The 25,474-nt window shown below is 34.5% G+C and overlaps 4 protein-coding genes across 4 annotated transcripts; 1 reads left to right on the forward strand and 3 right to left on the reverse strand.

Moving 5' to 3' along the window:
- Positions 1-368: 368 nt before the first annotated feature.
- Positions 369-3,560, reverse strand: LOC132550152 (uncharacterized; the record flags this gene model as incomplete). Its single annotated transcript, XM_060214166.1, has 4 exons — positions 3,054-3,560; positions 2,524-2,636; positions 1,469-1,691; positions 369-446 (listed from the first exon to the last, which is right to left on the reverse strand). Coding segments are annotated over exons 1-4 (921 nt in total), but the record flags the coding sequence as incomplete, so codon positions are not given.
- A 175-nt stretch (positions 3,561-3,735) lies between these two features.
- LOC132550157 (fibrinogen alpha-1 chain-like) lies at positions 3,736-5,602 on the reverse strand. Its single transcript, XM_060214171.1, has 4 exons — positions 5,589-5,602; positions 4,815-5,302; positions 4,167-4,754; positions 3,736-4,106 (listed from the first exon to the last, which is right to left on the reverse strand). The coding sequence occupies exons 1-4, from the start codon at positions 5,600-5,602 to the stop codon at positions 3,736-3,738; spliced, it is 1,461 nt and encodes a 486-aa protein (XP_060070154.1).
- A 1,514-nt stretch (positions 5,603-7,116) lies between these two features.
- On the forward strand, positions 7,117-12,180 carry LOC132550153 (heat shock 70 kDa protein 12B-like). Its single transcript, XM_060214168.1, has 5 exons — positions 7,117-7,175; positions 7,731-8,061; positions 8,503-8,721; positions 9,469-9,631; positions 10,985-12,180. Exons 2-5 carry the CDS (start codon positions 7,744-7,746, stop codon positions 12,055-12,057), a joined length of 1,773 nt encoding a protein of 590 aa, XP_060070151.1. The 5' UTR covers positions 7,117-7,175; positions 7,731-7,743; the 3' UTR covers positions 12,058-12,180.
- A 2,233-nt stretch (positions 12,181-14,413) lies between these two features.
- On the reverse strand, positions 14,414-24,706 carry LOC132550155 (mitochondrial import inner membrane translocase subunit TIM16-like). Its single transcript, XM_060214169.1, has 5 exons — positions 24,670-24,706; positions 21,233-21,336; positions 20,249-20,422; positions 18,783-18,905; positions 14,414-16,953 (listed from the first exon to the last, which is right to left on the reverse strand). The coding sequence occupies exons 2-5, from the start codon at positions 21,236-21,238 to the stop codon at positions 16,870-16,872; spliced, it is 387 nt and encodes a 128-aa protein (XP_060070152.1). The 5' UTR covers positions 21,239-21,336; positions 24,670-24,706; the 3' UTR covers positions 14,414-16,869.
- Between the last annotated feature and the right edge of the window lie 768 nt (positions 24,707-25,474).

A 25,474-nucleotide genomic window follows, 5' to 3' on the forward strand; every position in this document is an offset into this window, starting at 1 on the left:
ATCGCCCGTCACTGACGGATACAGCAAAAATATGTGTGGAAGGTGTATTCCAACAATGACAGTGCCAGTTGGAAATGAAAACAAAATTGAGATGCTATTTGTTTTTGTATAACTCGGATAACTTACATTTTGGCAGGTTTTCAAGTAAAATTGTGGAGAAAAAAAAATCAACGGCCATTTTGTTATGTTTGTGCATTTTATAACTTACCGTAAATTTCTATAGTCTGTTATCAATATCGATTTCTGACTGACACAGCCAATGAAAAACGCTCCAGGGTTTACAACGCTATTGACATAAACGGAAATAAGATTACGTGGAGATTTCACTGAAGAGCAGGCTGGTTATATTATACAACATGAATACTCACATCTGACGATTTAACTACAACTTTGATCATTTTATCAAGGTCTTTTTTCGCTTTCTTCTGACACATCTGGTAACTGATCTGAAATATTCAAATACTTAATTGAATTATTTGAAACGTATTAATTTGACTTTGTTTGTCCGCAAAATGCAGCTTTCTGATTTGTCAAGTTTTTCTTTCCATTTCTGGGGAAAAATCTAGCTACGCCCACTTGATGATAATTTGATGAGTCAATGGCAGCACGACACCTTGCGGCGGATCTGTTGGAACTTCCGACTTTTTAATTAATGGAATGCCACGGACATTCATTCTAGTTGCAAAACAAATTTCATACCAGAATGAAACTAAAAATATTCCTATCAAACCTTAGATAAAAAGTACTTAAGTATGTTCAAGATATCTTTCTGTTAAAGATTTCCCATTGATAAATCAGTCTCTTTAACATCCTTTACAGTCTTGTAAGATACTTTGAAAAGTATTAATGAATTGAGGTTTTTGCACTATAAAAAGGGATTTTACCGCCTTTTCAAATGTACAACTTTCTGAAAAAAAACTCGTCGTTTGCGAGTATGGTTGTCAGATGATATTCTAAAGCTGAATTTTTTTTTTAATAATTGTCATTCATATTGAATTAGTCCATTGTGCTAAGAACACATAATCAAATCAAACCATTTGAAAGAAATGTAGAGAAAACGTTAATAACAGGTGTTTTAACATAAAACGAAAACAAGAAAAAGTTAATTTTAAAAGCCTGTCGCTAGTCACGAGTTGTGAGCAAGACTAGCAAGAGATCGAAATCCACACACACACACACACACACACACACACACACACATATATATATATATATATATATATACACACATATATTTATCTTATTAGTTCTTTACAAAGCGAAAAGTATATATATTCCCTCCAAGACATTTGTCGCGGGGAAATATAAAGCTAGATGTTTTTGTACCACGTGTTTCGGTTTTTTACATATAAGCGTCTTTGATCTATGACAAGTATGAACTTTAACATTCAGATAGCCAACAACGAATAAATAAAAGGCAAACAGGTCTTTCAAATCTATCTTCTCTTTCTTGAACAGGTAAACTTACTTTTATCACATCAACCATGTAACTGATTGATTTTCTCTCCAGTTCGTCCTCTTGTACAGAATTGTTACTTTTTATAGTTCGGAGCACCTCCACTACGTCCGTCCATTCATTATCGTACAGTTCGGAAAACTTCTCTGCTAATTTGCTAGCTCGGTTTTTATCGCTGAGGTCGGCAATGGCAGGATTGTTGCTCTTCAGACGATTTCCAGCAATTTCAGATATTCTGCGGACGATACAAAGAATTCGTATCCAGCTGTTAATTAGTTTAGGAGGGGTGTTGGGGGTGTTTGGGAGGGGGGAGAAGGCGGTAAAAAGCATTTACAAAACAGTAGTCATGTAGACACTTAAAAAGTACAACTGATCTCGAAAGAAATACGATTTTGATAAAAGTATATGTTTTGATAATATATCGCATTTAAATACAAGGTTACCATGGAAACAAAAGTCAGAAATACTAAACTTTATGTTTACAAGCTTTTCCGGGTTACAACATGAAAACCATTCAATGGATCTACAGAGTAACATGCTATTATCCTTATGCCTTTTGCTATTACTGATATTTAACTTTTGATGTTTTCTCTGTTACCATGGTAACAGCACTTGGAATTACTAGTTTCTTACTGTTTATAAGGATTTTCCTGGCTAAAATATTAAAACTGTTCAGCTGATCTCTACATGCATTTAACGGAGAATCTAAATCAAGTTATTAATTTTCTTCAAGATAGATAGATTTTCATACCGATAGTCAGGCATGGGAACGATGCCACGCTTTGAGGCTCCTTTTTTTATATTAAAATATATATTTTTTTTTATATAAAATAATATATATATATATATATATATATATATATATATAATCATGTTTGTCGTTACTTGATGAGGTTTTTGTAAATCACAATCACCTGAAAGATTAACGTAAAGCTATAATGTGCGTTATCTAAAAGTACGTGCAAAGCGTTGACGTAACGCAGGTCAACATGGTATCAAAATGACGTCATATTTCGCTTTGTGACTTAGAACGTATGTCAATATAGATAGATATACTGTTCACTTACACGTTCAGAAGACGTTGTTTTTCCGATTTGTAGCCAGTTATATCCTTCCTCATTTTCTTCCAATCAACGTCTATATTTTGTGTTTCGCCTTCTTCATTCCCATTAACACCAGCCTGTGTATTGCATTTTATATGTAAATTATATATAAGGTTTTAAGACTTTATAAGGGATTTCAAAAAGTGAATAAGTTATTGATACAATCGTAGCTGAAAGTACATTCGTCAGCGGTGTTGTTTATTTTAGTGTTTTATTTTCAGCATAAATCTGTAATCTTATTTAACGTAAATTCATCATTTAATAAAATGTTAAAATAGATTTGAAAAAAGATGTCTTTGTAACATCAAACAATATTTCAAATTGTAACGCTATGCATACAGTTAAGATATCTACAAATGTATGGATTGTCTGTTATCGCTATGTAAGTTTGAACAGGTATTATTGACATTTTAATCATTTGATACATTCTTTGTTTTAATATTTTACGAGTAAATTTGGGGAAAAAATGGGTAAAATTAAAGATTTTGACTTGCATCAGGTTTGAGATTTCTGTCATCCGACTGCACTTTTGTATCAAGATGTTTCAGCTTTTCATCCAACCATGCCATCATTATTTCTGTCTCTTGCAAACTTGTTGCTTCAAATCTTTTTATTATTTCAAATACAGCTTTCGTTTTTGGTCTTTTTGTTGAACTCGAAGAATCCGTAGTAATTTTCTGTCGGTCAGTCTGTGCTCTCTGAGACGATGATTTCACAGATATAGTACTTTTGTATACACCTGGTTTTTCAATCATTTGAGAAGTGCTTTTACCACCACCATCGATATCTCTACTCGCATCAATGTTGTCCACATGGTGTGGGCTAGACAATGTTCCCGCACGACTTAGCTGCGACATTGTTTTTTTTGAGCGAGAATTATTCGATTCGCTGATACCGTGAGTACTATTCGTTATTTCTGTACTCTTTTTTCGCTTTTCGGTTACAGGTTTAGAAAAGCTTTGTGATGTGACTGGCTTGGCTGTCGTGATACCTGATCCCATTCTAAAGCAGAAAACAGACAAAACATATGTATAAATAATCAATTATATATGGAGTTGTGTTATATATAATTATTTAAAGTTTTAAAGGTTTTTTTTCGCTATTTCCAAGAACGGAATGATATCATGAACAACGGATATAGTTAAAAAAAGAAAACCCGTAAAGCAACACAAAAGTCTATATCACATCAATGATATTCCAGGGGTTACGATCACTTCCGCTCTGTGTACCACTGGAACCATCCTCGATACTCCAGGGGTTACGATCACTTTCGCTCTTTGTACCACTGGAACCATCCTCGATACTCCAGGGGTTACGATCACTTCCGCTCTGTGTACCACTGGAACCACCCTCGATACTCCAGGGGTTACGATCACTTCCGTACTGTGTACCACTGGAACCATCCTCGACACTCCAGGGGTTACGATCACTTCCGTACTGTGTACCACTGGAACCATCCTCGATACTCCAGGGGTTACGATCACTTTCGCTCTTTGTACCACTGGAACCATCCTCGATACTCCAGGGGTTACGATCACTTCCGCTCCCTGTTCCCCTGGAACCATCCTCGATACTCCAGGGGTTACGATCACTTTCGCTCTTTGTACCACTGGAACCATCCTCGATACTCCAGGGGTTACGATCACTTCCGCTCTGTGTACCACTGGAACCACCCTCGATACTCCAGGGGTTACGATCACTTCCGTACTGTGTACCACTGGAACCATCCTCGATACTCCAGGGGTTACGATCACTTTCGCTCTTTGTACCACTGGAACCATCCTCGATACTCCAGGGGTTACGATCACTTCCGCTCTGTGTACCACTGGAACCACCCTCGATACTCCAGGGGTTACGATCACTTCCGTACTGTGTACCACTGGAACCATCCTCGATACTCCAGGGGTTACGATCACTTTCGCTCTTTGTACCACTGGAACCATCCTCGATACTCCAGGGGTTACGATCACTTCCGCTCTGTGTACCACTGGAACCACCCTCGATACTCCAGGGGTTACGATCACTTCCGTACTGTGTACCACTGGAACCATCCTCGACACTCCAGGGGTTACGATCACTTCCGTACTGTGTACCACTGGAACCATCCTCGATACTCCAGGGGTTACGATCACTTTCGCTCTTTGTACCACTGGAACCATCCTCGATACTCCAGGGGTTACGATCACTTCCGCTCCCTGTTCCCCTGGAACCATCCTCGATACTCCAGGGGTTACGATCACTTTCGCTCTTTGTACCACTGGAACCATCCTCGATACTCCAGGGGTTACGATCACTTCCGCTCTGTGTACCACTGGAACCACCCTCGATACTCCAGGGGTTACGATCACTTCCGTACTGTGTACCACTGGAACTATCCTCGATACTCCAGGGGTTACGATCACTTTCGCTCTTTGTACCACTGGAACCATCCTCGATACTCCAGGGGTTACGATCACTTCCGCTCTGTGTACCACTGGAACCACCCTCGATACTCCAGGGGTTACGATCACTTCCGTACTGTGTACCACTGGAACCATCCTCGACACTCCAGGGGTTACGATCACTTCCGTACTGTGTACCACTGGAACCATCCTCGATACTCCAGGGGTTACGATCACTTTCGCTCTTTGTACCACTGGAACCATCCTCGATACTCCAGGGGTTACGATCACTTCCGCTCCCTGTTCCCCTGGAACCATCCTCGATACTCCAGGGGTTACGATCACTTCCGCTCCCTGTTCCCCTGGAACCATCCTCGATACTCCAGGGGTTACGATCACTTTCGCTTTCTGCACCCCTGGAACTAATCATGGCAAAATTGAAGGCTCAAACAAAGTGATTTTATTGGTCCCGAGAAAAAACTGACCAATCACACGCTGTTACGCCCCTTTTGAAGAAGGATCCACACCCAAATTAAAAGCCATCACAACAAACCGTTATGCGACCTTGAGAGACTAGTCTGATGTACATCAATTGATCAAACTAGTCTTTTCGATTTGTCCACAAGGTGTCGCGCAAAGAACCTTCACTTTTGCCACGACATGTTCCAGGGGTGCAGGGAGCGGAAGTGATCGTAATCCCTGGAGTATCAAGGATGTCTATTTCACGACTTTTGCGTTAAAACTGAACTTTTAAAAATGGAATACAGATGAAATATCTATAGTATAACATGATGATGAATTTGTGACATGTAGAATACCTTCATGACACTCATATGCTGTATTAATGCTTAGGTCAAGGCTACTGTTTGTGACATGTCCCAGATCGAACACAATTAGTTATTTCTTAAATAGATATTTGGCAATGAAGGAATGTTTGAGTGTATTTCATGTTGAAAATACTTCAATGAAAAAGTGGTGGGGGTGGAGGGGTCATTCCTCTAAATAAAACTAATATGGCAGTAATATAACCTATAACGATAACGTTTGCCAGTTACAATTAACTTTTATCTGTACCAATAAATTAAGAAAATCTTTCACATTAGGGGAACCATTAAGCAGCCTAATTCCATTTTACAAATAAGTTATCTGTGAAGCACAGAATAGTTTCTGATATTCTGAATTCAATTAAAATCACCATTGCACAAAAAAAAAAAAAAAAAAACTACTCAAAATACAGCTGTGTAATATTTCCGGTGTCTAAAAATATAAGGTCATAGTTTAAGATTTTAACCAATGGAAATAACGTAATTTATCATCACTGTGTTATTCCCTGTTGTTATATAAGTTGATAAGGGACCGAAAGACAAAATATATCAGGTAGAAAAATGTAATTGAATTCATTTTTTTAAAGATTGGATATACTGAAAAAACACCATTACCACATGTCACTTGTGTGTCCCCTCGAAATGCAAAATTGAATAAAAACATATAAAAATAATACATCATTTCAATGTCTGTGTGTTATGTTTTGTTAATAATCAATGCTGTTCATTACACATCCTTCAAATAATAATTAATTAGAAATAATTATGCATATAATATTAAAGTAATAGAAAGCGAAAGTAGAAATAAAAACACAACATATAAACGGATATTGGTATTGTTTCATACGAAATACATTACCAATGGTTTCATCCATATGCTATCAAGGATCAGAATCTACGCTGAATCTATAATAGAAACGCTTAACAGATGGTGACGTATGTCCGCCCAGTGTCGGCAGAAGATAGTACACAAGTGTACACTTGATCAGAGACGATATATATTTATAGCACACACCCTGCTGATTACTTTACACAGATACGTGTGTCAACCAATACCTGTTCACGACTTACCACTGGTAAACTACAAAAGAGAACACGAATCTTTCTATTTTGATTTTATAAAGAAAAGAATATTGCCAATAATTTGTATGAAAACTGAATCTGAAAAAAACCTAGTCTTACCTCTTGTTCCATACACAGCGTCAGATATAATGTAGGTCATCTACATACAAAACACATATGTGTAAAGCATGCGTACGGCAGAGCGCCGGTAAGGCACAAACAAGGAACGAATTCGTGGAAATACTGTGGCATGCAGTGAACTGGATTGCCAAGGTGTGATTTGGGTATTCTACAGCTACCTGTTGCCGGATACATGCATATACCCGATTCTGCGAAAGGACAAAGTGAGGTAAGAAAATATGAATGATCACGTAAATATGCTTGATTTAATTAAGAACATTTTGTGTCATCTAATTATCAAATATTTAATTTACAGTAGCAGCTGTTATTAATCCTAATGTCACATGCTAGTATTTGAATCTGAAGTGTTATTGGTCAGAGAAATGAAACAAATGTTCTTTAATTTTGTCACTTCTGCATGGTTAACTTTGGCTTGTTGGAATACTTCACTTTTCATGAATTTTGAACTTTTTGTTTTAATGGGGTTTTTTTAAGTTCATTTAATAATTACACTTAAAACATAATCAAATCATGACAATAACAGCTTTCAGATAATATTCTACATTTTTCAATAAAAATGTGATAAAATCCATGGGCTTCTTTCAAAATCTATAGGATAATTACTTGCGTATGTTATTTATATACAAATCGAAAGTAGATAAATTAACATGTGTTTGTGGCACAATATTTCAATTAATTTCAATTAACAACATTACAAACTTGATCTATCATTATTATCATTATTTCTCGCACATTCAAGTTCCCATGGTTTTATTTTCAAAAGAATACATTGATCCATGATGGCGTCGGGGGACAATCTAATGGTAGCAGCGATTGACTTTGGGACTACATTTTCCGGATACGCCTTCTCATTTCGTCACGACTATGATCTGAATCATCTAAATATTTATACAAATACATCATGGATAGCTGGAGGTGCTGGGTTGATCTCCTGGAAAACTCCAACAACCCTCCTTCTAAATCCGGATCAGACCTTTAATTCGTTTGGCTACCAAGCTGAAGAAGAGTACATTGGTCTGTTGGAAGACAATGGAGAAGACAAAGACAGTTATTACTACTTCAAACGATTCAAAATGTTACTCCACGGGAAAATGGTACGCATTCATTGTCAAAACGTTGCAATTTGGATGGGTTTATACGTGTTCGTTAGTCAAGAATAGCTGTTATGATCCACGTAATTCACCTTCAGTAGGCGGATCTTACACGCTTGGTTGGTGAAACAGAAAAACCGGTTTTAATTATGGTATTTTCCCTACATTTATGATAAAGTACCTGCTCTTAGGTTACATTTGTCTCTTGTTATAAAATCTAAGAATAATTGGTTTGTATGAAATCGACAATAACAAATCGGCGTAGTCAATACGTTATGAAACCGTTATTACTTTGTAAAGGCAGTAAATTTTCAGAGCATTGTTTTCTTACATGATATCGCTTGAAATATCCACCCTTTTTACCTCAGATCCTTCATGACCTTTGAACCATTGCTTTTGTAGCCTGAATTACGACCTTATAAGTATTTGATTGTTCAAACACAGAAACTTGACAGGAATGTGACAATAAAGGACATCGCCGGGAAGGAGATGCCAGCTCTTGATGTCTTCTATCTCTCTATCCATTACCTCAAGGAAAACCTTATGCAGACACTGAAGAACAAAAACATTGACATACATGAACATGAGATAAGGTTCGTTCTCACCATCCCAGCCATCTGGAATGAAGCAGCCAAACAGTTCATGAGGGAAGCGGCCATTAAGGTATGAACGATAATGTTGGAGTTGACTTTTCCTCGTTTTATTGGTAGTTGAGACTTATCAGGGATTCGTTTACTTACTGTTCTGGAACACCTGGTATTACTCTTGTACTTCAGCCAGGAATCTTCGTGTAAATCTTTCTTTTGTACTTATTTTTTTTTCAAAGTTTCTTCGAATCTGTGTTTGGATTCAGATTTCGTTAACATGTCATTATTATCATTATTATCTTTTTGGCTTCTTCTGGAATTTCACAGCATCTTATCTCCCTTTTTGCGTACTATTGGAAAAAATAACTTTTTATTAAGAGAAAACTCTTGATGGCTTTGAAACTTTGCAAAACATGTTTATGTTTCTTTCTCTATTTGGCAGCCTGTTTATAAGTTTTAATTCAATAATTTTATCACAGTCTTGAGGTGAAAAATATGCTCAAATGGAGTTCCAATATCCAGTTAATTCAAGTCGTACTAATCCAAACAGCATGCAATCACTTTAATTATATATGAACAAAATCGAAATAAATATTAAAATTTGCAATATTTAAGTAAAATTTAAAATTTGTTTACATATATATATATATATTGTTATTCTAAATTCAACATTTAAATATTTAAAGATTCCACGTCACCAAAGTGAATATAACCATTTTTCAATGTTGAATATATTTGTGCATTAAGAAAATCAAATGGAATTTTAAAGTGTTTTTCTACAAAATCAGCACTGACTTATTTATTGGCATTATCGATGAACCAGGCAGGAATATTATCGAGGAATCTTGTCCTTGCCCTTGAACCGGAAGCTGCGTCATTATATTGCAAAAACATTCCTGTGGACCGGATGGACACCGGAAATCTAGGAGAGACTTCAATAATTCCTTTCCGTGAAGGAATGAGCTACATGGTATTGGATCTAGGTGGTAAGTACAAATTACAATAAACAGTACTAATTTGATTGAACAATTGGCCATATTTACGGAAATATACTTGAAATAAATCAGGATTTTACAAACAATAGATATATGTTATAAGATCAACAGAAATATATGCTTATACAAATTCGATTAAACGCGACAAACAAAGGAACCAAAGAGGGATATGGATAATCCTTTAAAAATGACAGATAAAAATTTAACATTGACAGCAATTTTCAGCTATGTTCAGATAAATCTCGGTAAACCCAAAACAATGTCATTCTCTAAAGGTAAGAATTGAGGCAGAAATGTCTTACAATGATCTTACATATGATATGATTATGAAGCGGGCAAACTGATATGCGTATGCATCAAGTGATTGATATATGAAAGATCCTATCCTATAATATGTGTAACTGGAAGCACCTGCTAGATAACCTGCATTTCAGTTACCTGCTTCAACGTTTTGTAATACAATATTCCAAAAAACATACAAATCATACACATGTATGTTTTATGTCTACAAATGAACTTAGTAACTATGTTTTGGATACATGGATATAATAAACGCTTTTAGATCCTTTCATTTATTTTGGTGTTTTTACTGAAATGCAGAACATTGCTGACTTTATTGAAAAGTATTTTGGATAAAATTCAATACATTTATTTTATTCATAATACTTCCAAAGGGTCGCGAAAAATTCTATAGCACAAAACAACAATAACCAGATGCATGAAATGAATTCACGCTTTCTGTAATATACATTGGTGATATATTGACGATGTCATTCCAGGATGTTATTGCACTAACAAGAACAACACTGAACGAGAGCGAAGTCCGATGTTGGTATTATTCTTGGTTGGTGCAATAAACCATGGATTGACCGTCATTAACACGTAATAGCATATTTGTTATTATTATTTTTTTTAATCCAAAATAACGGAAAACTGCTGATTGGAAACAAAAAGTTACCGGTGTACCGAACAATTGACAAAACAAAATGTTTCAAATAAATATATTTATGGAAACACCGGGTTTACACCACTCTAGTTGAATGCTGTACTATTTTTAATGCTTGGTCCTATGTATTCTTTCTCGCCAGTGAAAAACACGGACAATGAAAAATTATAATACCGTATATTTTCGCGGAGCTCAGTTGACATTACTTTTTTCAGAACACGTCTATTTCATGGACCCCTTGATTTTGTGGATAAATAAACCTCAATCAATCTGATACTAATTCTAATGTTCGCAGACATATGAAGTACCCTCTTTACTAATGTTTAAAACGTTATTACTTTTTTCATTGTTATTTTACATTCCTGGCTTCTTTCAGTGTATAATTTTCTATTATATAGGAGGCACCGTTGACGTTTCAGTACACATGGTGACAGGGAACGATACATTAAAGGAAATCTTCAAGGCTAGCGGAGGGGCTTGGGGAGGAACAAGAGTCGATCAATCCTTTAAAGACTTGATTACGAGTGTCGTAACCGAAGAATGTTTCGACACATTCTGTCGTGATAACCGGCTAGACCTTTTAGATTTCGAAAGGGAGTTTGAACTAAGGAAAAGAACTATAGTTGATTCTTCGTGTAAGCCTGTGGTGTTGAAAATCCCCGTGGCGCTGCCGTCAACTTTCGAAGAGATGACTCACAAATCTCGAGACGATGCGATTGCAGAGTCGGTCCATAATGGGAGAATCAAATTCAAGAGGGACAAAATCCATATAGATGCCGATTTATTCTGCAAGTGTTTTTATGAATGCACGGAAAGCATTAAAAAGCACGTTACTGATATTCTGAAAAGGCCAGAAATAAACGGCCACCTCGATGCCATTATCATGGTGGGAGGATTTTCGGAATGTGGCGTGATCGTACAATCTGTTCGGAAAGAATTTCCAGACATGCGCGTTATCGTGCCACAAGATGCAGGGTTGGCTGTTGTAAAAGGTGCAGTACTTTATGGACATTGTCCGACAGCTATTTCCTCCAGGGTCTGCAAATTTACCTATGGGATAGCAGCGAAAAGCGTCTTTAAGCCGGGTATCCATCCTGAAAATCAGAAATCTGAGGATAATGGGAAATTTTACTGCAATAACGTATTTAGAAAGTTTATCGAAATTGGCAATGACGCAATAATAGGGCAACCTATCAAACAAAGATTTGGCATCACCAGTTTGACCGCTCCCGTTGTCATAGGGATTTTCGCGTCCTCTGAGCCCAGTCCGACAATGGTGACTGACGACAGCTGTGTGAAGATGGGAAGCGTCACAGTCCCTCCACCGGAAGGTGGCTGGAAACCGGACACTGATATTGAAGTTGACATGGACTTTAGCGGCACGGAGTTTACAGTGAGTGCACGCGATGCAAATGACAGTTCGTCTTCTCTTCCAGCAACCTTCGATTTCCTGGAATTGAATGAAAAATAAAGAAAACAGCTCGAAAATGTTCCTAATATGAAATGAAAAAGTTACAGCATTTTAAATCTTAACGACAAAAATAAAAAAAATTTAAATGATGAATACTCAATTTTTGAAATCGACCAATCACCATTCTGGAAAAAGCTTTCAATGACAGGTCTTCACAGCCTTGAGTTTGACTGTGTTTACAAGCAATTTCAGGTCTGATGTAAATCTCGGTGCGGTTAGAATGAAAACCATAACATTCGTTTTGCATTTTAATTCTGCTTAACATTTGGCACCAAGGCATATTATCCATGTAATATCCGAAGGACTAGCTCTGTATGAAAATCTAAAGTGCATACTATAAGCGGGTTAGTAGATGTTAAACATGAAGCCATATTGATGTTTACAATGAAACCATGACTTCGTATAAAAATAATGCAGATGCCTTAAATAAATCAATAGTGTTTAATCGAAATCAATTTTCTTAATGCAAGCGTACGGAAATCTATTTGAATAATCACTTGGTTATTTTTAGCGTTAATCCACTTTCCTATAAAGGCTCTTGATTTGGCGAAATTAAACTTTAGAACAGCACAGCAACAATAATTGCTATATCAATAACATGACAAGAGCTACAATGCTGCTATTATATATTTTTTATTTTAAATGCATTGAAATAAGATTAGCGGTGATTATGATTATCATTTAATTTTTTTTCCTTTTCTTAAAACATGTTTATTGTGTGAAGCATACAGAATTTTATTTTACTCATATTTTTGAGATATCGGGCTATTAAAAATGCCAGTTATTTATGTTGTGTAAATGTACAATGTTCCAAACCTGTTCAAGCAGATTATACTCACTATTGTTTACTAAACATGAAAGCAAATACATATCAATTTTATATCATGTTATAACGAACTATTCAATAGAAAATATGGTAAATGCAGAGAGGTTCCAAACAGCTTATATATATATCGAAACGTACTCGAAAGATGTCAGACATTAGTGTTTTATTTAAATTTTTATTTAAAAACGAGCTTACTCAATTAAAAAAAAGCAATATAACGAACAATGCAACCACTTATCAAAATTTAAAGAGATGTGTATCTTTTGTCAGCAGTCAGTGTTCAAAGCCTTGGTCAAGATGGCCGGCATTCATTTTTACGTTTTCTGAAATTTTGTGTCTTGACCTATGGCACACAGTGTCAAACAAGCAATATCATTGCACACTATGTTCACTGTTAACTGACATATTTGTCACGGAGCACTGTTTATGTCATCATTTTAACTTGGATGTTTGTTTTTCTCTCTTATTTTTTTTAAAATAACTGTAATTTCCTTTTTTATCATTTCTGATTTTGTTGATTTATACCCTATCTTTAAATTTGCTTGTTCTAGTCTAGAATAATTATTGTACATTTGCTTTAAAATACATAAGGGTAAAAAATAATTTTGCATACTATTTTTATCATTAAGTTCATATGTAACATATACAGATATACATACAGATATGTAAACGGTATTTTCCTTTGTTTATGGTAATATGATAATCACGTTTTATCTACGATTGTAAGCAGAGAATGTCCATTATTTACCAACATTACGGTAAGGGCACGGTGTATTCAATATATTCAATACAGTATAACGGTTGTGCAACAATGAGATGTAAACAAAAATGTCAATAAACCTTTTCGCGTCCTCTGAGTCCATTCCAGTCCTGTTGACCAGTTGGTTCCTAAAATGAAACATTTACATATGTAGAAATAAAATAAAGATGAAATAGAATTTTTAACTTTCTTAATATGTCCTATACATCTTTTTAATTGTCATCTCGTTTGGCTTTTAAACGGGGTATTTTAATTCCTTATCCACTGTCTACATAAATCAACACAGCGCTGCCTTGTTATACTGTCAATATTTATGAGAATCTGAAATTGGCGATTCATCGAAGGAAACTGTTTTGTTTCAAAATAGCAAAGAAGACTATGTATATAGAACTTATGAATTACATTGAGAAATAGCAGGGAAAAGATGGCTTATCAACTCCATCACAAGCGTTTATTCAAGTGGGAGGCATTCTAAAAGACTTATTTTTTTAAGGATCTCTGTCCTGAATTTCGAGAAAGCATATCTTTGAAATCAAGGAATTTTGGTGTATTATCATATGTAATTATTGTACTGTCAATGTATACTTTCCATTTGAGATGAATATTGTGTGTAACTTTCTATTGCCCCTCAAATTTCCATGACGTCACTATATACATTGTGATTGTGAAAATAAAACAAAAAACCTTGACTGCCTAATATTATTGAGTTTATTAACTTGATGATTTTATTCCCTTTTTCTTACTTTTTAAATTTGTTTGTTGATGTGGTAACAGAATCAGTTATAACTAATGAACTATATTTTTATATTGAAATATCTAATAAAAAATTAAATGATTTAAATGAAATTTGTGTGGTTTTTTTGGCAAATGAACAGTTCTTGACATAAAAAGCAAACGTAGATTTGTATACGAATTATATAATTCACTTGACACAGCTACCGGCATTACAAATGCTGATCTACAGAGCGATATGCCGCCATTTTAAAGGGAAGTATTTGTATAACTGTTAGTGTTCTATGGGGACCCAGTTGGGTGACTGCAACTTTGCGTGGTGTCTGCCATGCTCGGGACATGTGTATATCTTGGTGATGCGGTGTGCCGTGTATCAAAATTAGATTAGGTTTCTGTGACCTACATTTTGACCTTTGACCAACATCAAAGAAGACATCTGTCCCGCCTCTATCTCCTTCACTGCTAGTCACTGAAACTCCATACTTAATGTATGGGTACACATTGGTGAGGCGGCGTGTTGGCTGAGGGGCTGTAATTCGTGGATTGAATTTTTTTTTTAATGAAACGCGTTACAAAAGCCTTTCCAGAAATATACTTTGAAGGGAAGCTAATAAAACAAAGAGTCCCTGGATAATTTTGGCCATATTAGCTCGATTAAGAATTTAACTGACATTTGATCAGCTAATCATTTTTAAGTGAGATTGTTCTTTTCCTATTGCCTGGTACAGTAATTTGTGAAGAAATTGGTGTTCTACATCATAAAATTATTAGTTCTCTTCAATAAGTTTATCTTTCTCTCATAAATGTTTAGTTATACGCCTTTCCAAGTGGAAATCGATCAATGTCTTGTTACTGAATTATTCAGTCTCTATCAAATACTCCAATACATCATGTGATGTCTGATCAGAACTACTGATTTTTCCTATTTTCATCATTATCTTTTCTTCCTTTTAAACATTATTTATTGAAAGTGTCACTGTGATGTGACTTATCTCTTTAGACAAATCATTTGTAAACAAAGAGAAAGCAGTGAGTTTTTGAGGTATCCATCTTTTTCTTTTCATTATTATTGAATGCAAAACAATAATATGTGTTCAAGGTGTACTATTAAAGAAATACATGAGAACGCGCAGACAAATAGCTATTTCTATTTAAAAAATCTATTGCACCAAGAAACTTCGCATCCCAAATAAAAGAATTTTTTCGTGCAGATTTACTTCAAGAACATGTTCTTGCTTTTCACTAGCAAATCTCACTCTCTAAAAACAACACGACGACTGTTCAACAGCTAATATCAGAGCAAGTTGGAAACTGCAGTATTTTCTTAGGTACACAGGTAATTTGTAATCAATGATGAAGTTAAAGTTAAAATACATTTAATCAATCTTTATTTTTCTATACAGTTCATTATCAACAAAATAAAACATTTCAATGGGTGGTAAAATGAATACCACCCTCTTAAAACATGACCTAACAATGTATAAAAAGCTCAAATGTTACTGTTGAACTCACATTGTCTATTTTGTGATCTATACCAAACAATCACTTTCAAGTTACAAAGTAACATATACAAAATGTTTAGAGAAGAACTCCAAACAATATTGAAGGACATACAAATACATGTTCATGAATTAGAATACTTTTTGTGGAATTGAAATTCTGTCTGTACACACTAATGTAATGATAATTAGAAATATGCAGAATTTCCTTAAATCTAGCAATAGATTTTAAATTACAATAGGTATAATTGGTCTTCTTAGTTCAGAGAACGATGTAACTTTATATCGCATATATAATCATAGATTCATGGCCTCTTTGTTTGTCAAATGCTGTAAATGTAATTTGTTTTGGGAGAGGGCTTAAATAATGACATAATAACTTATGGCAATGAAGTATGTTTGAATCAACTGTTCGTTTGGCAATTCCATGCATTTCAGTGCATGATAGTAGTTACATGAAGTTGCATGTGTCTTAAATCTAACACACACTTACTACTCCTGAGCAGGAAAAATAGATTGCTTTATAATGAAAATCCTTGATGATACTGAGCAGTACTGAAAATTAGCTCAGAAATTGTGTTTAAAGTTCAAGAGTTATCTCCCTGTAATAAAACTTTGACAAAAACGTTGCTGAAATGACATGAACTATACAAGAAATCCAAATGTACTTCTTCTGTAGTTAATTAATTATGTGTAAATTAATTTCAATAGCTTTATGATTATTTCATTGAACACTTTGTCAAGCATAACGTAGAAAATTTTAAAAAATCACCAATAATATAATTGTATTATTCTATCGAAAAGCATTATTGTATCCTATACATATACACAAGTGATAAATCTGTGTGGTGACCGCTGACTCAGATGAATATTTGTACTAAACAAGATCCTCTACACAAACCCGCACACAAGAAAATCTATCTTACACCCAACATAATCAGTCCCACAGACACACAAATCGACACACTCTCTCACACACCCTAGGCTGTCCAGAATCAGGATTTCTCCTCTGTTGGTGGCGGTGGTGATTGGCCCTTTTTACTTAGTTCCATATCTAACCTTTCCTTCGCTCTAACAACCTGACCAAGAAAAAGACACAAAAATATAGTAGATAACTGCAGATTTAATGATACTGGTGTCAGAGAATGAGACACCACTACACACATATAATAACACTATGTACTATGTAAATTGTGTTGAAGTGGTTAGAGTGGATACTTAAAACACTACACAATATAAACCAGTATTTGTAATACAAAACAAAACATGATAAAATTATAACTGCCAGCCACTTGATAGCTTCATGGTAATATTACCCCCTCTCCCTTCCCCTTCCTATCATTTACAATAAACACACCGGAAAATGTTTGCAAGATTTCTTCAAAAGTTTAGTTGTCTGAACAACCATTAAGTATTACTATACTACACATTCCTGTAACATTTCTGTACAGTTTCATTGAAATCCCTCCACAGTTTAGGAGGAGTTGTCTGGACAACCATTAAGTATTGCTATACTACACATTCCTGTAACATTTCTGTACAGTTTCATTGAAATCCCTCCACAGTTTAGGAGGAGTTGTCTGAACAACCATTAATTATTACTATACTACACATTCCTGTAACATTTCTGTACAGTTTCATTGAAATCCCTCCACAGTTTAGGAGGAGTTGTCTGGACAACCATTAAGTATTGCTATACTACACATTCCTGTAACATTTCTGTACAGTTTCATTGAAATCCCTCCACAGTTTAGGAGGAGTTGTCTGGACAACCATTAAGTATTGCTATACTACACATTCCTGTAACATTTCTGTACAGTTTCATTGAAATCCCTCCACAGTTTAGGAGGAGTTGTCTGGACAACCATCTGTAAAACCTGTTTATAGTGATTGGTTACCATTGTATGGTAACAAATGTCAACCAATTTTTTGGAGAAAAAAAGTGACATGCACATCTATACATGGTGGCTACCATTCCTTTGTAGTTTCGTTAAATTTATGTGTTGTGTGGACAACCATTTATAGGAAAACCTGGTTATAGTTACCAGTTACCATGGTAAGGTTGCCATGACAACCAATGTTTTTGTTCCAAAAGCTTAGAAATTTTCTGGACAAAAACTTTTCTACTGACAGACAGTTAAGCTCATTCCAGTGTACTTCTAACTCTGTTGCTGGTTGTATTACTAAAAGCTGAGCAAGGGATCTAAACGTGGAACCTCTGACTTTCGAGTCTAAAAAGCTACACTTCAACAAATGAAATAGAGAGTGCTTATTCCTGTCAGTTTGCCTATATGTTTTCCCAGCAGGAAGAGAGGCTCCAAATTTTCTTTTATGAGAGCAATAGTATCAAGTTTTGTCAATAAGTAAAGGCATGGATTGTGATTGTTATCACTATTTTATATTGTATTTCCTTGGGATTGAACCCAATACTGCCATGCTACTAGCTACAACAACTAAGTTAAAGAGAACAGTGATTTCAGCTATGACTTGATGTATTTGTAGTGTTAGCTTAGAGCTTAGGAAACAAAACACTATGAAAATACCGAGGGTCAGCATTTTATTGTAGGTACTTGTGGTGATGAGTTAATGATTTACTTACTTGAAGTCTCATACTGTGTATATAGCCTAATTATTATTTTTTTAAGTTTCAGGCAAATTCTTTCACAATGTCTGTTCATCAAAATCACATGTAGAATTGACAATGTCTTTCTAAGTTCATCAATATCAATACTGAGAGACTACAAAATTTGAAATACAAAATTTACGAAAAGTTGGATACAAACTTTACTCTTTATTTTAGTACATTCTTAACATCCAAATAAAACACTGAATTCATTAAAATATATCATAGAAAGATTTTAAAAATGTGTATGCAAAATGTGAAACTGTCTAAATCACATAAGCTTACCTTGGATTGTAGGTAGAAGGACCCTCCAACTGACTTGTCGTTTACTTTAAATAAGTGATCATAGCTTTTCTGAATTGCCTCATTACTATCCAATTCTGATACATTCAGTATTTGTGTGGCTTCCTGAAAATATAACCAAATTTTTGTTGCATCTACATATTTTTTTATCAAAAGGTATCAGTAAGTTAACTTGAGCTAAGGGACGCCTGAACAGCCCACAGACGGGATACCATTTTACTATCATACCGTTAAAATTAATTACCCTCTTGGAATAAAAAGGCAGTGTTTCTGATAGTGATCAAACTGGAATTTTCATGAGTCCTTTTCAAGTTCATGACTGAAAACAATGCAAGACAAAAAGTGAAATTAAAATATTTCCTGAAATTCTCTGAGTCCAAACAAAATTCTATTAGTACAGGACTTGGGACTTGCATGATGCAAATTTATCATAGCTCTGATATTTAAATTACATAGACACAGCTGATATCTATGTAGTGAATATCTGTAGCATTTCATTCACATGCAAACTGTAAGCCTGGATTGAGTTTGATCTGTCTAGTAAAGTTCTGATGTAACTTTATACAGTAGATTTATTGGCTATACTGTCTTACTGACTTCTGACAATTAAGAAATTTGAGGTAATCTATGTAGTCGAGTATATTTTTCAGACAAGTGTCCACATTTTATTACAGGATGTCTCAAAGAAGGGCATTATCGTTCATTTACACACTTATAATGAGGTCTACGTACATGTATGATTTAAACAAACTGGCCTTCGCCTCAGAATGGGGTTGTTATTGAGCACATGTTTGAGTTATGTAAACTTGAAAATAGGGTTAAATAAATACAACTCAATTGATTCTATAGTCTATTGGAGTCTGTCACACTAATTCTATTCCCTTAATTTAAGTGTAATAACTCTGATATCCCTATACTGAATGTTCTACTACTAGATATTTACATCTTGCTTCCCTATTGTTTACCTGTCACAACTGACTCATGATTAATATCCATAATGTTTTACAACTGCCACCATCACCTCAATGGAAACATTTCATTTCCTTGGACCATATCAAATTTATGTCTTCAATGCCCGATAGTATGCCTGATAATGTTGATGTTTGTGTTGTCAACTTGTTTTGTTTCATAACATGACTCTACATGTACTTACATGGACTGACCAAGATTTACATGGTGGGTAGCATCAACGAAAATAATGATACTAACTTTTTTGGCACACATGGGTTTATTGTCATTGTGAATGAAGGTACAATGTAAGTCAAAAACAAGAACATTTTACTTTCAAGTGTATTTGATTTTGAAATATTTTTCCTAAGAACACCAAAAAGAATGTATAAATCATAACCAATACACAAATACAGGTTTGAACAGTTTAGTACAAATGACAATATTTGTAAATCTAACACTTGCATTGAGGCTGCTTTGGACTATGCATTTTATTTTACCTGTAAAGTCATCCCTGATGATGTGTCTGCGACAGCCTTTCTGCGCCCTTCCTTTCCACCACCATGTCTCTGAGCTGCCTGTTGACTAGCTCTGATTTCTGACTGCAGGGCCCTACCGAATGCTTTACCCACAACTTGCACCCCTGCTATAGCAAGCTGGACAATATTTTTTATCTGAAGAAAGAAAGTTATTACGTAAAAACTTTGATTTAAGAAATAAATCATTTACCATTTACAATCTGTAATTGACCTAAAAAGTGTGCTCCAACCTTTTTGACTAAGACAGTAGATATACTTACCAATGTGTTGGAAAATTATAAGATGTTCAAGTTTAGTAATCAATTGAAAAATACACATAATTGACTGACTATACTCAGTTTCATACATTAAGTGCAAAATAGTTTTCAGTGTCCTGCATTTTCATTTTCAAATCCATATAATATGTCTGTTACTTAATTGGTTAATGACTTATCACTAAATTAGTGAAAGGCTTAAGTTCATTTTTTCCCATGTAATCTGAGTTATGGATTCTTCCACCAAAATTCAATGTCTGAATATATCTCACATTTAAAGTGACAAGTCATTTTTATAAGTCAATTGATTTTTATCCAGGCATTCTACCTAATGAGTTATTATCTCAAATCAAATCCAGAATGGGTATACACAAAGAGTACTTTTAAGTAAACTTGTATCTTCCAGAAGGTGAAGCATACCGTCAGTTATACACTGTGTATGAGTATTGAAATTATCAAAATGTATGCACATAAAAATCCAAGCCCTTGAACTTAAGATAAAGATGTCAGCGATGTAGCTTACATGGAACAGATGGCCCACCAAAAGAAGTTCAGAACTCAAAAATGAAAACCCAACCTCTCATATCCCCTTTTCGAAAAAACAGAATAAATCAATGAAAATGAAAACAATTGTGATACAGTTTATAAAATTAATGTGTAGTGTATCATCAAATATAATATATTCTCTTACCACCATTATATCCTTCCTGTTATATGACCCGACTTTAAATTCTTTAGTTTTGGTAATTCTTTCACTTTCAAACTTCTCTTGCTTTCTATCAAAAATGTGATGATCTGAAATGACAAAAATAAGATGATGTAATTAGTGATGAATGTGTAAGTAGCTTCAAGTAAAATCAATTTGATTTTTCAACTAAATTGTACAGTTGTAGGTATGCATCAGGGTTTATTTGCTGTCACTTTGAAATGAGTTAGACCTGTTTCTAAGGAAACTGATTCAACAATAACTACTTAAAGAAATTCAAAACTTAACTTCAACTTACATGTGCTACAAAACGATTTGAAAACTTCAGCAGTAGTAAAACAACAGCATCTGATTTAATTTTAGGTATAAAATTAAAGACTAAATGACTGTGTCACACATAGTCAGAAAGCAAGGTACCATAAGATCCCCAGCTCATCTGAAGTTGTGGTTTCAGATCTTTCTATTTCAATATTTGGGCGTGTTTTCTTCCTTTAATCAAACGACAAAAGAAAACTGAATATTTTTGAAAATTCATATCTTCTTTAAACAAGCATATTTTTGGTACAATGTGACATGTTCATGTCTTACACTTTGGCGTCAACAACAACTACAATATATGTTGATACAGAAGGTACTACTGACTTTAGCGGAAACTGTTGGCCACTAAAGGCAGCAAGTAAACATATTCTTTTAAAAACGATTAAATTTAGGTCCAAAAAAACATGTTTTCTTTTAAATGATTAAATTTAAGTATAAAAATTATACAACAACAAAACCTTTACAAAAAATTACAAACACCTCATTGTACTCTTTCCATGTCTTACTACAATTACTCTGTATCTATGTGATTTGGTTTGACTTTTATTAAAACATAATATTTCTTACTTTGTTAGCATGAATAAGATGACCAACACTAAAGCAGAAACATGCAGTACTCGGACATTTTCACATTTTTGGTTTCCACTTAACATATGACCAATTTGTCCACACCTATGTATGATAACTATGAGTTATATTGATACTTTTCTACCTGTAATAAGAAAACCTCTCTAACTATGGTGGTAACATTAATCCAACAGATGACTGCACAGTGATCCTGATAACATCCGTACCCAACAAGTTTGCTTACTTTAATTTTTCCTACTCTGAAATAATCAGAGTAAAATATGTTATTACAAACCAGAGTAAATATGTACTACACAAAATACTGTACAAACCAGAGTAAATATGTTATTTGATAGAAAAGGAGTGCATCAAAAGTGGATTTGATGTACTACACAAAATACTGTACAAACCAGAGTAAATATGTTATTTGATAGAAAAGGAGTGCATCAAAAATGGATTTGATGTACTACACAATATACTGTACAAACCAGAGTAAATATGTTATTTGATAGAAAAGGAGTGCATCAAAAGTGGATTTGATGTACTACACAATATACTGTACAAACCAGAGTAAATATGTTATTTGATAGAAAAGGAGTGCATCAAAAGTGGATTTGATGTACTACACAATATACTGTACAAACCAGAGTAAATATGTTATTTGATAGAAAAGGAGTGCATCAAAAGTGGATTTGATGTACTACACAATATACTGTACAAACCAGAGTAAATATGTTATTTGATAGAAAAGGAGTGCATCAAAAGTGGATTTGATGTACTGAGTAAATATGTTATTTGATAGAAAAGGAGTGCATCAAAAGTGGATTTGATGTACTACACAATATACTGTACAAACCAGAGTAAATATGTTATTTGATAGAAAAGGAGTGCATCAAAAGTGGATTTGATGTACTACACAATATACTGTACAAACCAGAGTAAATATGTTATTTGATAGAAAAGGAGTGCATCAAAAGTGGATTTGATGTACTACACAATATACTGTATAAACCAGAGTAAATATGTTATTTGACAGAAAAGGAGTGCATCAAAAGTGGATTTGATGTACTACACAATATACTGTACAAACCAGAGTAAATATGTTATTTGACAGAAAAGGAGTGCATCAAAAGTGGATTTGATGTACTACACAATATACTGTACAAACCAGAGTAAATATGTTATTTGACAGAAAAGGAGTGCATCAAAAGTGGATTTGATGTACTACACAATATACTGTACAAACCAGAGTAAATATGTTATTTGATAGAAAAGGAGTGCATCAAAAGTGGATTTGATGTACTACACAAAATACTGTACAAACCAAAATATTGGTCAATATTTACCCCTATAGAAACTCAATTGACTCTGGGTTTTAACAGTCTATTCGCTAAATTCACTATGCTATCATTTAATATATTCCAAGTCATTGATCTTTTTATGTAAGGAAAACCATTGTGAGTGCCAATGATTCATGAAATATATCTGGGATTTTAAATCATATTTTGTTGATTGTCCATATATCTGACGATTAACATGAGTGTAAGAGTGTATTGTGTTTATTCCTAGATGTGACTTGTTTACATCTTTGTCTGAGTCTTACGGTCAGGTTAAAATGTGTTTAAACAATATTTATAAGCAATAATCATATCCTATTATTTATCAGTATCATTAATTGTAACTTACAACTACATTATTATCTTGTGTAACAACTTAAGATGGGAAATGCAGGATTAGTGAGAATAATATGTCCTTTGTTTGCACTTGTGTATGTTAGTTGAAGTTTAAGTGTGTAACATGTTTTTATTCATATTCTTTCCAGTGTTAATAAAGCCTGGTTTTTTTTAACTGATTAAAATGGTTGTGTTGTTTTTATTGCACTTAAAACACCTCTAGTTACATTTGATGCCTGCTTTTTTTTTTTAGGTATTATAGAAGGAATCATATATATATATATGATAAAAACATGTTTTTCTCTACGATTCTTGCTATTTTTTTAGTATGATATCTATGTTTCATGTATAGAACGTCCGATCGTTGTGCATCTAGTCTATACTGTCTCAACCTGTAACTTGGAAACATGTCAGGAGGAAAAACATTTTATGATTTATCTTTGTCAACACCAATGCGTGGAGATCAGAGGAGAAAAATGCCTATATACAGTAACGAGGTTCATGTCCAGTCTATACTAGGTAATCTGAGTCCTGACATGTTAACTAAACGCTGGGCAGCGGCTATTAACCACATTTTTTCTTACTTACCCTCAATTTTTTGGCCACACATTGACAGTGTATTGAAACGTATTTCTATGAGTTTCAAAGTACTTACAGATATACTGTCATGAAATTGCGTCAACCAGCTTATGCAATCAACTCCGTCATGTCAACGGTAAAAGAGCAAATTGAAGAAATTCAACACTCAAACCGAATAATAAAACCGCATGAATGGGAACTTACCTGGAGATATAAGCGCAAAACATATAAATGATCAATACAGCATCTGACAGTTATTACTTTGAATTAAACGATAAAACTTACCTTATCATTGCGAAAGCATGTTGAAGGAGATTTTCAGCAGAAACCGGATGTGTGGTTGTGAATTATTGTTCCGCAGTGAATAAAGGCATATGTTAAAATGAAACCCGTTAGAAACGAAAATATCCGGAATGGAGCCTATTTGTTCAGGTAAGGAGGTCAAGATATATTTGTTTCATTATAGCACGAATGATCTTGACCCATTTATCGTTCGTTATAGATATAATTGCAGTTAGTCTACAACAATTTCGAAACAAGCTTTTAGCTTATACACTTTCATTAATCACTCTTGTTGACCCGGATCGGAAACACTCGGGGACCTTTCTGCAGGAGTAAATCGGAATATTTGGAATATCCAGGTGGTCGGACAGGTGATCTCGTACCTTTTCACGCCCGTTCCAGAAATTCGAACCCCGAACGCCTGAGCGAAATGCGAGTGTGTTACTACTGAGCCCGTGACTCGACCACCCATCGTTCGTAAGGTTTTCAAGTACAATTTTATTTTACCGTTCCTTTTCTTGGAAAAGTCAAAACACTGATACAAGATTTCACAGTTTCTTTAAGCGATTTCACACTAAGTCCTGTTGAATCAAGATTTCATCGTAGCTGTGAATAATCACAGTACCATCAGCGAACACACATAGATGTTATGTACTCCCCATAAGGATTCTTATTTATTTCCCAATCTTCTTTTCATGTTCTGTATAAATGAGTATAAATGAAGAGAATGGAAATATTTGTCGCTAGAACTTTTTCAATGAAACTATCAGAGCGATTGATTTAGATTAAGTGATAACAAAATTATGAC

This window comes from Ylistrum balloti, unplaced genomic scaffold (genome assembly GCF_031769215.1).
Source record: "Ylistrum balloti isolate Yb309-2 unplaced genomic scaffold, AGI_CSIRO_Ybal_v1 Utg370106, whole genome shotgun sequence".
Taxonomy (NCBI): domain Eukaryota; kingdom Metazoa; phylum Mollusca; class Bivalvia; order Pectinida; family Pectinidae; genus Ylistrum; species Ylistrum balloti.

Coding starts and splice junctions, on each gene's coding strand:
- LOC132550157 (XM_060214171.1), bottom strand. Junction 4,755..4,814: donor TATCGAGGATGGTTCCAGTG/GTACAAAGAGCG, acceptor CCAGGGGAACAG/GGAGCGGAAGTGATCGTAAC. Junction 4,107..4,166: donor TATCGAGGATGGTTCCAGTG/GTACAAAGAGCG, acceptor CCAGGGGAACAG/GGAGCGGAAGTGATCGTAAC.
- LOC132550155 (XM_060214169.1), bottom strand. Junction 18,906..20,248: donor CATCAGGGATGACTTTACAG/GTAAAATAAAAT, acceptor TTATATTTTCAG/GAAGCCACACAAATACTGAA. Junction 16,954..18,782: donor CCTTCTACCTACAATCCAAG/GTAAGCTTATGT, acceptor TTTCTTGGTCAG/GTTGTTAGAGCGAAGGAAAG.
- LOC132550153 (XM_060214168.1), top strand. CDS start 7,744: ATGATGGCGTCGGGGGACAATCTAATGGTAGCAGCGATTGACTTTGGG. Junction 8,062..8,502: donor TGTTACTCCACGGGAAAATG/GTACGCATTCAT, acceptor GTTCAAACACAG/AAACTTGACAGGAATGTGAC. Junction 8,722..9,468: donor TGAGGGAAGCGGCCATTAAG/GTATGAACGATA, acceptor TCGATGAACCAG/GCAGGAATATTATCGAGGAA.